General features: G+C 42.1%; 1 protein-coding gene across 12 annotated transcripts in view; it reads left to right on the top strand.

Annotated features, from left to right (window-relative positions):
• GLIS3 (GLIS family zinc finger 3) overlaps positions 1-12,702 on the top strand; it is a 797,279-nt gene that overhangs the window by 309,999 nt on the left and 474,578 nt on the right. For 7 of the 12 annotated variants that reach the window (XR_011379800.1, XM_070051548.1, XM_070051509.1 and 4 more), the window contains one exon: positions 257-742. The exons of 4 other annotated variants lie outside the window; for them this stretch is intronic. Coding sequence is in view for 6 of the 8 variants with exons in the window: in XM_070051548.1 (XP_069907649.1) it covers positions 355-742 (388 nt within the window). In the remaining 2 variants the exon portion in view is untranslated. Of the gene's footprint in view, positions 1-256; positions 743-12,702 lie in introns of those variants that run through there. One more of the 12 variants, XM_070051559.1, reaches the window with a different exon arrangement.

The following is a 12,702-nucleotide window of genomic DNA, read 5'->3' as shown; positions in this document are numbered from 1 at the left end:
GCCAAGAGCATTGCATAGATTGGGGCTTATTGGCAAAGAAAACAATGCAGTGATCCGTAATCCGTGCCTACCATGAGTCTGGAAGGGGAGAGTGCCCGCCAGTGAGCCTTATATCGGATGGCCCCGTTCTATGTAAAAGGCCATTTTGTTGGGAGTGCTTCTTTTCTTCCTGATATGAAGGATATGCAGGTTGAAAACTTGCTATGCCTCGTTTTGTTTTTTACTTTAAAAATGCCTGTATTTGTCTTTTAAACAGGCTCATAAACCATCCCATGGATAGCTTACTGGACCTTGCCTGAAAGGAGTGAGTAGTGCCACTGGCTATTTGACCAAACTGGCGACAGGTTTTTCAGGATGAATGGAAGGTCATGCGGCATGAATCTGCACCGGACAGCAGGAACCACACAGGGGCCTGGGATGCTTAGTGGCCAACACGTTCCTCCCATACGAGCTCACTCGGGAACTCCTGGCCCCTTGTCCTGTGGCAGCACACCAAGCCCCGCTATTGGAAGCCTTGCTAACAGTCTCCATCTCAAGATGCCTTCGGGAGGAGGGATGGCTCCTCAGAACAACATGGCTGAGAGTCCCATTCACCTGCCTGCCTTGAGCCCCAGGAGACAAGTGCTCACCAATGGGAAGCCCCGATATCAGGTTGCCCCGGCTGGAGGCATGTCAGGGTCACACACTTTAAAGCCAAAGCAGCAGGAGTTTGGAAGCCCTTTTCCTTCAAATCCTGGGAAAGGTAGGATTGTCTTTCTGGAATTTTTTTCAAAGTGAAAGCTTTTTTTTTTAAACCTCCAAAATCCCTTTCTCTGGCAGAAAATCCTATGGGAAGGATACATCACTCAATGTCAGGGTCAGAATTGATGTTCTCATAATGATATCCAGCTTGCTCAGTAAGGGGTGTGTGTGTGTGTGTGTGTGTGTTGGGGCAAAGGGACCATAGTGGTAAATAATTGCTGAGTAAAAGCATGTGATACCTCATGGGACTGTGAAAGAGTAGAAGCTAAGATAGATCAGAAATAGAAAGGTGGGGTGGGTGGCGGTAACAGAAGGGCAGGAGCAGGAATCACAAGGTCCTACCCTCTGGATACACGTAGCTCTGCTGGGGCTCTCTGGGGGCTGCATTCCGTTGGCCAAGGATGAGAGGGTAATTGGAACTGCCATTTATGCTAGTGTTAGAAGTGCTAGAAGAAAGGTGTTTGGAAGGGAAAAGATTGAAAAAGAGAAATTTTAATAACCAATAAATGAGGAATAAATGTATACAAATGACAAGAAAAATATTTTGAGAAAATTTATAATTTTTATAGTACAGTTAGAGCTATTATAAAAGAAGCAAGCTAGAAGAGAATAATGAAAAGATGTATTGCGTGGTTGTGGAGAACTAGAAAATCTGGTTGATTTGAAATGCAGAGGGAATGTGTGTGTGTGTTTTTAAAGATTTTATTGATTTATTTGAGAGGTAGAGTTACACACAGTGAGAGGAAGAGACAGAGAAAGGTCTTCTATCTGTTGGTTCACTCCTCAAATGGCCGAAACGGCTGGAGCTACGCTGATCTGAAGCCAGGAGCCAGGTGCTTCTTTTCAGTCTCCCACATGGGTGCAGGGGCCCAAGGACTTGGGCCATCTTCTACTGCTTTCCCAGGCCACAGCAGAGAGCTGGATTGGAAGATGTGCAGCCAGGACCTATATGGGATGTGGGTGCTGCAGGTGTAGGATTAATTTACTGCGTGTACCATGGCGCTTGCTTCTTAGAGATACTGTGTTTTTAATTCAATAGTGTTGACTTACCATATATTGCATTAAAATTTTAAAAAATTTATTTGAGAGGTAGACAGGGAGAGAGAGAGAGAGAGAGAGAGAGAGAGAGAGAGAGAAAGAGAGAGAGAGAGAAACACAAAGCATTTACTGGTTCAATCTCCAGATACCTACAACAGTTGAGACTAGGCCACACTGAAGCCAGGAACCTGAAACTCAATCCATGTTTCTTATGTGGGTGGCAGGGGCCCAGCTACTGGAGCCATCACCTGTTGCCTTTTTGGTTCCTTATTAGCAGGAAGCTGGAATCCAGAGGGAGCCATCATTGAAACCCAGGTACGCTGAAATGAGATGTAGCTGTCTTAACTGATAGGCCAAATGCGCACCCTCAAATTGCCATATGTTTTAAATTAAGGAAAAATTGTTAAGGAATAGCAAATTATTTACATGACATACTATATTGAGAAACTGATATTGACTTAATGAATTTAAACCAGGTTTGGTTTTGAGTTGTTTTGCTTCTTAGAGATACTGATAGTAAGTATTAGAAAAGATTTCTTGGGGGACATACCCAACATGGCTCTGACATTGTTGGTTGCTGTTCTCATGGTGTGGCAAACTAACTTCCTTAATATCAAACTCAGGTGTTTGGGTTTTCAGAGACAGAGTCCCAGTAAAATCTTCCAGCTCATGCTTGACTAGTGAACTGTAGCCTGCTTTTTTTATGAACCATACTGAGTTTGCAATCTCGACAATAGGAATGGAGGTAGTTATATCATAACTTAGTATGTGTCAGTCATTGTGTTAAGTGCTTAATAATACATAGTCTCAGTTATTTTTCATAATAGCGCTGAGTTGTATGCTATGGTTGATTTAACTGATCAGGTGACTAAGATCTAGAAAGAGTAATAACTTCATGGTCACCAGCCAGGTGGTGGGGATCAGAAGTGGCTATAATTGTAATCACAGTAAAAAAAAAAATGCTTCAGGTACTGAAGGGATAGTGAACTCTTGGGGTCAGTACATCTTGGAATGTATGTAAAATATAGGACTGCTTTTGGATTCTTGTCTTTGGTTCCCTGGTCCCTTGCTTGGCTTCCCAGTGTACAGAGCCTGTTTTGGGTCTACATAGTTGGGGCATGATACACACAGATAAGAGGACAAAGACATTGTATAATTATTCTGGCCGTGCAGCTTAGTTACCATTACTGGTCTGGATGGTGCCAGAGGTGGCTGCATGTGTCCTTTTCAGATCTTGATTGACAGTTCCTAAACTAAGCCTTAACTGGTCGAGAATGGTGATCCAGGACTGTTTGAACTTTGATCATTTACTCAACAAATAATTATTGAGCCTACATGAGTGTATTATGGGTGAGCTGCTGTTCTGGAGATAAAATAACCAGTAAAAGATAGTGCTTGCCCTCATGGTACTAAGGGAGACAGACAAATAAGTGGGCAGTTAAAATAAAGCACAGTAAGAGCTCTGATAGGGATATGCTCTGAGTGACATGGCAACATCAGTGAGGGGGGTCCCAGCCTGTACTGAACTGGTGGAACAGGAGCAGAGTATGATATTTAAGCTGACACCTGTGTGCATCCATGTGTGTGTGTGAAAATATATATGCACATGCATATATGTGTGTATATATTTATATCCTTATATAGAGAAATAGGTTTATTATGAAGAATTGACTCATGAGATGATGGAGGCAGGCACATCTCAAGACCTACATGGTGATCAGATGGTTTCATGCCAGTTCAAGTCAGAAGTCCCAGAGCAGGCAGAGCTGATGGTAAAGGCCCAGCCCTGGCCATTGCAGCCATTTGGGAAGTGAACCAACAGATGGAATCCTCCCTCCCTCCCCCTCCCTCTCCCCCTCCCCGGTAGGGAAGCCAGTGTTTTGGTTTGAATCCAAAGGCAAGAAAAAAGCTGATGTCATTGTTCAAAGGCAATCAGACAGGGAAGAATTCTCCCTTACAGGGAGAAGGGTCAGCCTTTTATTCCATTCAGGACTTCAGCTGTTTGGATGAGACCTGTGCACACTATCAGGGACAGTCTGCTTTACAGAGTCTACTGATTTGAATGTTAGTCTCATCTTGAAACATCCTTGCAGGAAACACCCAAAATAATGTTTGATCAAATATTTGGGCAGCCTGGGGCCCAGGCAAGTTGACACATCACAGTAGACAATCATTGCTTTGGGACAAGGTGCAGTTTACATGGTGGCTAAAAAAATGCATTTTCTGAGTCTTGAGAGTGATTATGCTAACTCTTAGGAATGCAGTGAGTTGTGTACAGAGAATGTAAGTTCCCCAAGGACTGTCACGTACGTTGACTTCTGATTTCAATAAAGAGTAGATACTTTGCAGTGGAAGCCTTATGAGAAGAATACAGTTGATAGTAATGTTGATGCTACTTAAGGACTGAGTTCTGCTCAGTTGGAAACTCAAGTAAGAGACTTTACCATCAGAGATGTAATTTCCAAACTCAAGTTCACTGAGGCACCACAGTAAGCTCAGGGTATCACAGGCTATTTTAAAACTTGAAGGAAACAGAAGGATATGTGGCATCCTTTGAATACTAGGCAAGTGCTAGCTTGAAGAGGCCAACAGTTTCAAAAGCAAATCGTACTATGAGGGCCGGAGCTATGGCTCACTTGGTTAATCCTTCTCCTGTGGCGCCGCCTTCCCACATGGACACTGGTTCTAGTCCCGGTTGCTCCTCTTCCAGTCCAGCTCTCTGCTGTGGCCCGGGAGAGCAGTGGAGGATGGCCCGAGTGCTTGGGCCCCTGCACATGCATGGGAGACCAGGAGGAAACACCTGGCTCCTGGCTTTGGATCAGCGCAGCGCCGGCCGTTGCGGCCATTTGGGGAGTGAACCAACAGAAGGAAGACCTTTCTCTGTCTCTCTTTCTCACTGTCTGTAACTCTACCTGTCAAATAATAAAAAATAAATCGTACTATGCTTCCTTTAGTGATGTCAGATCTTTAGGAAGCCACATTTTCAGTAATTGTGATAAAAAAGCAAGCACTTTATATACCCATGTTCTTAGTATTATTCATAAAAGCCAAAACACATAAACAACCCATGAATATATGATTGAATGGAATACTTAGAGTGAAATGCTCAGCCTTAAAATGGAAGTAAATTCTGGGAGAGGGTTTTAGCTTAGTGGTTAAGGCACTAGTTATCAAATGTTTGTGAGTACTGGGTTTGATGCCTGGCTCTGGCTTCTGACTCCTGCTTCCTGATAATGCATACTGGGGGGTGGGTGTGGGGGGGTGGGGACAGTGGCAATAGTTCAAGTAATCAGGTTCCATACGTCCATGCAGAAGATCTGGATTGCTTTCCTGTTTCCTGGTTTCAGCCCAGTCTGGCCCCAGACATTGCAGCCATTTGTGAAGTCAATTAGTGGGTTAAGAGTTCTCTCTATTATGTTTGTCTCTCTGTCTCCTAAGTAAATATACAAGGAAAAAGCAAACTTTCAAAAAGAAAGGAAATTATGATACATGCAACAACAAGGGTGAACCTTCAGGAAATGATGCTAAATGAAATATGTCAGTCACAAATTGACAAATACTGTGTGAGTCTTCTTATATGAAGTTTTTGGCATAGTCATGAAGACAGAAAGACTAGTGGTTGCCAAGGTTTCAAGGAAGGGGATTAGGGAATTAATGTTTGATGGTACACAGTTTCATTTGGGGAGGATGAAAAAGTTCTAAAGATGGATGATGGTGATAGTTGTATAACAGGAATGAATTTCAGGCCATTGAACTGTACAGTTATAAGTGGTTAAGATAATGCATTTTGTTAAATCTACAATGGGAGTCATTGGGTACAGGCTTCCCATGTAGGATCTCTGTCCTTAATGTGTTTTACTATGAAACTTAAAGACAACACTACTAGTCAAACAACACCCTATACCTTGTGTGGTTGTGTGAGGGCAGCCTGTTGAAATCCTTGCTTAGGGTATACTAAGTTGATCTCCTATATATGAAGGTGATTGAAAATGAAACTCAATGAAGGGTGGGATGGGAGAGGGAGTGGGAGAGGGGAGGGCCGTGGGAGGGAGGGAGGTTGGGCGGGGGGGAAGCCACAACAATACAAAAGTTGCACTTTGTAAATTCACATTTATTAAATAATAAAAAGAATAAAAAATAGCTATACTAAAAAAGATGATGCATTTTATGTTCTTTATATTTTACCACTGTTTTAAAAACAAGTAGTAAGTGAAGTCAACTTGGAACAGGAAATGAGGGTTGTAGCGTCCAATCAGATTCCAAGCTTTGAGAAGTAGTAGAATGTACAACTGAAACACATTACATCAGTAATTGTGGTTGAGAATGAAATAAAATTAAGAATGAAATAAAAATACCATGTTTGTTTTAATTTATGTGCATTTTCCCCCAAACAGTTGTCAATATATAAATGCTATTAAGTTATTAACACCTAACTACTTAATAAACACAACTGTTGGGTGTTTCTTTTGACCTGGGGGCACTATGAAAAAAATGGCTGAGGCACCAAGCATGCCATGAACTGAGGACATATGGGAACCTCTATCATAGGAGTTGATTTTTCTCTCACATAGAGAATGCTGGAGTAGGCGATTGCTGCTGAGGAGCGGCAGTTCAGCTGTGTCAGGTCCAAGATCATGGAGCTATCCTCAGTCTTTTCTGCATGTTTGTGCAATTGCACTGCTGTACACCAGCTCAAGCTACAGTGGTGTCTACTGAAAATAGTGAAGGAGGAAGGGAAAAGGACAAAGGGCAAAAAAGCTAAAAAACAGCTAACTCTCCCCAAATCTGTCCCCTTTCAACAGGACAGAATTTAAACAGGAGCCCTGCCCAGTTATTCTCACTAAAATCAGCTAACTATTACATAACTTAATTCTTGAATAGGCTCATTCTTTGGTCCTGAGTTTATCTTCTTTTAAACTTGCTGCTATCTTATTTTATTTTGTATTCTCTATTTTTTAAAACAATTATTTGCCTTTTTTAAAGCATTTTTTCCACCTTTATCTCTCTCAAGTCAAAGTAAGTTGTAGTTGTAGACATTGTGATATATTATTCACAAATTCTTAAGTATCTATATAACCAAAATATGTCCATTAGAACCAAGGAATTCAACTTTGCTGTAACTATTATTTATAGTTATATCTTATAATCTATCATCAAATTGCTATTATATTATTTTATATTTTATGCCAGTTATTATTTATAATATACATAATTTCTTTTCCCCATTTAAAATACAAATGTCCTTTACTGCCACACAAAGACCTAATCAAAGATCATGTATTACATTTGCTTGTCATGTCTTTAGTGTTCTTTAATCTAAACCAGCCCTCTCCCCTGCCTTATCTTTGTGTTTCATGCCAAAGTATGTTGATATCTTAAGAGTTCAGGTCAGTTGTGTTGTTCCACGATTGTTGTGTCTGATCACTTCTTCCTGATAAGTTTTAGGGTAAACATTTTTGGCAGGAACCCTGCATAGGTGATTTGTGTACCACCTGTGACACTGCACCAGGAAGCCCTGGATATTCCTTCATCCTGGTGTTCATGATGCTACATTTGATCACCTTGTTGAAGTGGTGTCACCTGATCTCTGCATTGTGCAGGACACTTTTTCCCTTTCAAAATTAATAAATAATCTTATAGGAATATCTTGTTCTCCAACAGCCTTTCATAGCATCTATCGATGATTGTTGTGTGAATCAGTTTTTATTGTTAATTGCATACTGATGGGTTTTGGATTCTATCCTTCCCTCTCTGTTAATTGGTATTCTTCTGGAAAGGAGAGCCTTTCTCCCTCTTCTTTTTGAGAATAATTGTAGTTACATGTGTTCCTTTTTAATATTTACTGTGCTATAATTCATTATCATCATTATTTATTTCTGATGCTCAAATTGTCCCAAATTTGGCCATTGGGAGCCCTTTGTGGTCAGTTCTTCTCTCTGTTTGATATGTTCCCATTAAACACTAACTTGTTTTCAGGCAAGATGTTCTAGACTCCCTTGTATTTCCCTGTCCCTCTTATTGGGGGACAGTATTTGGAAAACCACGTGACTGTCCTTATTAACTCTGGGATGTCATTGCTGTTAAGCCATTTCTGTGCACAGAGCTAGGAAATGTATTAGAAAAAGATAATGAATTCTTGTTGAAATGTAACAATGCTGGGTTCTTCTTTATAATTCCTCATTGCATGCTTGCCACTGTGTACCTGCTTTTTAGTGACATAACTTATTTTTATTTGCTCTGTCCTACAATAAAATTACTTTGAGCTTTATGTTTTTGAGATAATAGAAATTAGATTTAACATTGATAGTTTACCATATATGAGTTTTTTAAGGTACTGAGATAAGAGTGCTTATTTCTCAGGGCCTCAGAGTGCACATGGAAGACATTGAGCAATTGGCAGCTCTCTGGTAGGATTTGTGAGCAAAGGATCCTGGTTACATTGTACCAATAATAGCATTCCCCCTACTTCCTGCTCCAGCAGTTACTGATTGTAATTAGACTGGTAAGAAATGCATTTTTCAAAGCATCTGGGAAATCGGTTTTATGATCCCCACTTTAAGCACATTTGACACAACTATTTAAATATTTAAGACAATTCTACATTTGCAGTACCCAGAGGACTATATAATTGGGAAGGTTTTCATTATAAAGGTTTTTATTTTACCGCAGGGCCTCTGACATTTCTTGTTGGGCTCTGCTGTCCTTGGAGACAAAGGGAGTTAGTTATTCATTAGCGTCTGTGGGTTATTCATTATTGTTGGTCAGAAAAAAACAGAATAATATCAACAAAGGACACCAAACTAATTGGGATTAAAAAACTCTTTTGTGTCACTTAAGTCTGGTGTCTCTTGGAAAGACCCGGTTTAAGGAAGATAGTGTATTGTGCAAACCTGGGAGGTCTAAACATGAGTATACTTTAAATAATACAGCAAATTGTATTTTTATTTCTCCCAATTTGTGGTTGACTAGTCTAATTGGTTAGAATCTGGGGCTTAGATTAGAGCTTGATTCTTCAGTGGGTCAGTTAGCTTCAGGTTTTTGTCCCTCTGCCACATCATAAATTTTAAAATACTGCCCATGACTTAAGATGCTACTTGCCTATAGTATCCCTCATGACTATTCATCCCTGGAAAAAGAATAGGCAATGAGGAAGTCTGTGAACCCCAGTATGCACACCTTGAAAGAAGCCATGTTGGATCCAGGGTAAGAGTAGCATTTGGGGTCCCCCATTTTTGAAGAAATGAAGTTAATATATTAGTTGAAAAAATTTTGGGCAAACTACTTGGTTGCTCTTCTTTCTCTTCCTCTCCCCTCCCTTCCCCTCCCTTCCCTTCCTCTCCTCTCTTTATTTGAAAGACAGAGTTACAGAGAGAAGTAGAGCCAGAGAGGGAGAGGTTTTCCATTGTGCTGGTATACTCCACAAATGACCACAATGGCCAGAGAAGAGCTGATCTGAAGCCAGGAGCTTCTTCCAGGTCTCCCACGTGGGTGCAGGGGCCCAAGGACTTGGGCCATCTTCTACTGCTTTCCCAGGCCACAGCAGAGAGCTGGATCAGAAGAGGAGCAGCTGGGACTCCAACCAGTGCCCATATGGATGCTGGTGCTGCAGGCTGGGGCTTTAACCCACTGTGCCGCAGCACCATCCCCTCTTTCTTTTTTTCGTTTTTTAAAGATTTATTTATTTGAAAGACAGTGTTGCAGAGAGAGAGAAGGGGAGACAGAGAGTGAGGTGAGAGGGGAAAGGAGAGAGAGAGAGAGAGATCTTCCATCTGCTGGTTCACTCCCTAAATGGCTGCAAAGACCAGGGCTATGCCAGGCCAAAGCCAATAGCCAGGAGTGTTTTCCAGGTCTCCCACATGGGTGCAGGGGCCCAAGTACTTGGGCCATCTTCCACTGGTTTCTCAGACACATTAGCAGGGACCTGGATGGGAAGCAGAGCAGCCAGGACTCAAACCAATACCCGTATTGGATGCTGACATTGCAGACTGCTACTTTAACCTGCTGAGCCACAGTGCCAGCCCCAGTTACTTTTTTTTTTTACTTCTGCTTTTTAATCATTTATATTTCTTTGCAATTCCAATGTGGCTTCTTGCAGAATTAGAGAAAATAAAGTAAATATTCCATGAAAGATTCCCAAAATAATGTACTCGCCAGAAACCAAAGGTATTATTGGATTTGGGGAAGCCAGTGTTTTCATTTTGTCTCACCAACAAGGCAGGTGAAACACAATGTTTAGTTTGTTTACTCACTGGGTTACACAAGGTAACTTTGTGTGATTTATTGTTGTTGGGTATAAATCAAATTGATGATGGATTTCTAAGTATTACTAAATGGCAGGCAGGACTTGTTCCAGTTATAAAAGCAATTTGTCAGTCGGGTAACATTCCACCTTTAAAAGAAACAGTATATTCCAGTAACCCACTCCCAACCTCCCCAACACACCTCAAATTCTACTGGACATGAAGCTGAAATGTGACAGCCATTAGTCACCTGTAGTATTTTTTGACTGTTAAACAAGAACAGTCTTGGACTTCTATAGTACTATGTAGGTCACAGTCTTTCACATTGATTATCCCATGTGATTTGATGAAAGGCTTCCTCCTTTGAGGCAGGGCAAGTGTAATTGGACCCATTTTAGGAGTGAAGATACTGAGGCTCAGTTTGCTGGTGATCTCACTCTATGTTATGTGCTGTATAGGTTTACATTGAACAGGGTGCTATTTTATTTTTTATTTTATTTATTTGCATGCATTTCAGAATTCTAGCTTTAGGAATATAGTAATTCTTCCCACTGTCTAGTCCTCCCACCCACATTCCTACCCCTCATCCTCCTCCTTCTCCTATTTTGTCTTATTTTTAAAGATTTATTTATTTATTTGAAAGAGGTACAGAGAAAGAGAGGCAGAAAGAGAGAGAGAGAGAGAAAATCTTCCATTTACTGGTTTACTCCTCAAATGGCTGCAATAGCCAGAGCTGGGCTGATCCAAAGCCAGGAACCAGGAGCTTCTTCCAGGTCTTCCGTGTAGGTGCAGGGGCCCAAGCACTTGGGCCATTTTCCACTGCTTTCCCAGATGCAATAGCAGGGAGCTGGATTGGAAGTGGAGCAGGCAGGACTTGAACCAGCACTCAGATTAGAAGCTGGCTGCTTTACCCACTGTGCCACAGCACCAGAACAGGGTACTATGATCCGAGCTCTCCTGCTACAGGAGTTCTGAGAAGTCCCTGACACCTTTCCTCATAGAGTTTGCCTTTAAAAACAAAACCATTCAGCTGTCAGATCGATCCAAGAGCTGAGCAGTGGGCCCTTGCTCTTGTTTTGGAAAATGTTCCTTGCTGGTTCTCAGCCTTTGGCTTCGCTGAGCAAGGGCAGCTCAGAGTACCTGGGGAAGAGTCAGGGAGTCTTTGCATTGTGGCCACCAATATATGCTCTGTGTTGCTGGTTGAAGTCTCTGAACCCAAGCAGGTGGGCTATCATGCATGTGAATAGATTAGCTACTTCCGAGTCATCACATTTTAAAGACACAATGGATGGTGACTTGTATTTAACACCTATTTTCATGGCTGCCTTATTTGAATAATGCAAGAAATAGAGAGTTGGTAATTGGCTCTGACATAATAAACAAGTTAAAAATGATGTAGGAACTTGCTCCCTTATAGCCTGAGGACCAGCAGTTTTAGATTCCTCTGGGAAACACATGGTCTCAGGGCCACCCTGGGCCTGTGAATCAAGATCTCAGCTGATTCATCTGCATGCTGCTGGCTTTATGGCTGTGTGAGCAGTGATTGCACAGGCTCCCAAGTTCAGAAGGGGTGTCCTGTGCTGAGATTTAATAGTCTGTAATTGCCATCTTGACATTCATGTTAGTTTTATCTTTGAATCACTGCTTGGTAAGTGATGTCTGATGGATGCTCAAGCATGCACAGTGTACTTGGAATCTCAGTTCATGCATGGTCCCACCTTCTGCCAGGATAGTCACTGCACCACTTGTCCCCATTCAGTGCCACTGCTACCCTCTGCTGCCTGTGGGGACCTGGGCCTGTGTGTAAGGAGGGTCAGGGTCAGTTGTGTCTGCTTCATGTGCCCAACTCCAAGTGAAGCTCTATGCACCTTTGAGGGTCTGTGCTTGCCCTGTGATTATCCTTGTCGGGCAGGATCCCAGGTTAAAAGCAAATTTGAAAACATCCCAATGAGTCCAGAGGGAGACCTGAGAAGTAAAAACATTCTTCTTGCTTTTCAAACATTGTCATTTTGTTCTGGTCTCTACCGATTCTGTAGCTGATTTTGCAAGTGCATGTTGAAATCTGAGAAGCGTTGCTGTAGTAGAAGGAGTGTACACTGGTCACTGACCCACTTGCCCCACACACCCTGGGGTGGGATCTTGGCAAATCATTGGTTCTCCCTGCTCAGTTCCTCATGTGTAAAATGAGAGTCATGTCTTGTCCTCGTTTCTACATGGACAGAATGTAGACAAAGGGCAGGTCTCCTTGGGTGGAGCCCTAGCCAAGGCACCTCTGATCCTTGGCTTTGATTTCAGGAGGCTGATGAACAAGGCTGGACAGTATGGCCTGGGGGTGGGTGGGGGTGGAGAGCAGGTTCAAAATGGGACAAGAAAGCCATCCATGGGAGAGGGTGGAAAGTGAGAGTCAAGAACGTGAGGAAGGCAGGGATTGGGATGTTGAGATGGGCAGTGGGTGAGCATCAGAAGACCTGTGAGCCACATGAAGGAACTTCCCTGGGAGTCGTTCGCTTGTGTGGAGATCGCTGGTGCAGGTAAGATGGTGGAACCATAGATGGCACTTGCTTCTGAGAGTGAAATTAGATGATAAATGTGAAAGTGCATTTACTTTATCTTTTTTTAAGATTGATTTATTTACTTGAAAGTCAGAGTTACACAGAAAGTGTAGGAGGCAGAGAGAAAGAGA

The sequence above is a fragment of the Oryctolagus cuniculus genome, chromosome 1 (assembly GCF_964237555.1).
Source record: "Oryctolagus cuniculus chromosome 1, mOryCun1.1, whole genome shotgun sequence".
Lineage (NCBI taxonomy): Eukaryota > Metazoa > Chordata > Mammalia > Lagomorpha > Leporidae > Oryctolagus > Oryctolagus cuniculus.
This window is presented reverse-complemented; position numbering and strand designations above follow the sequence as displayed.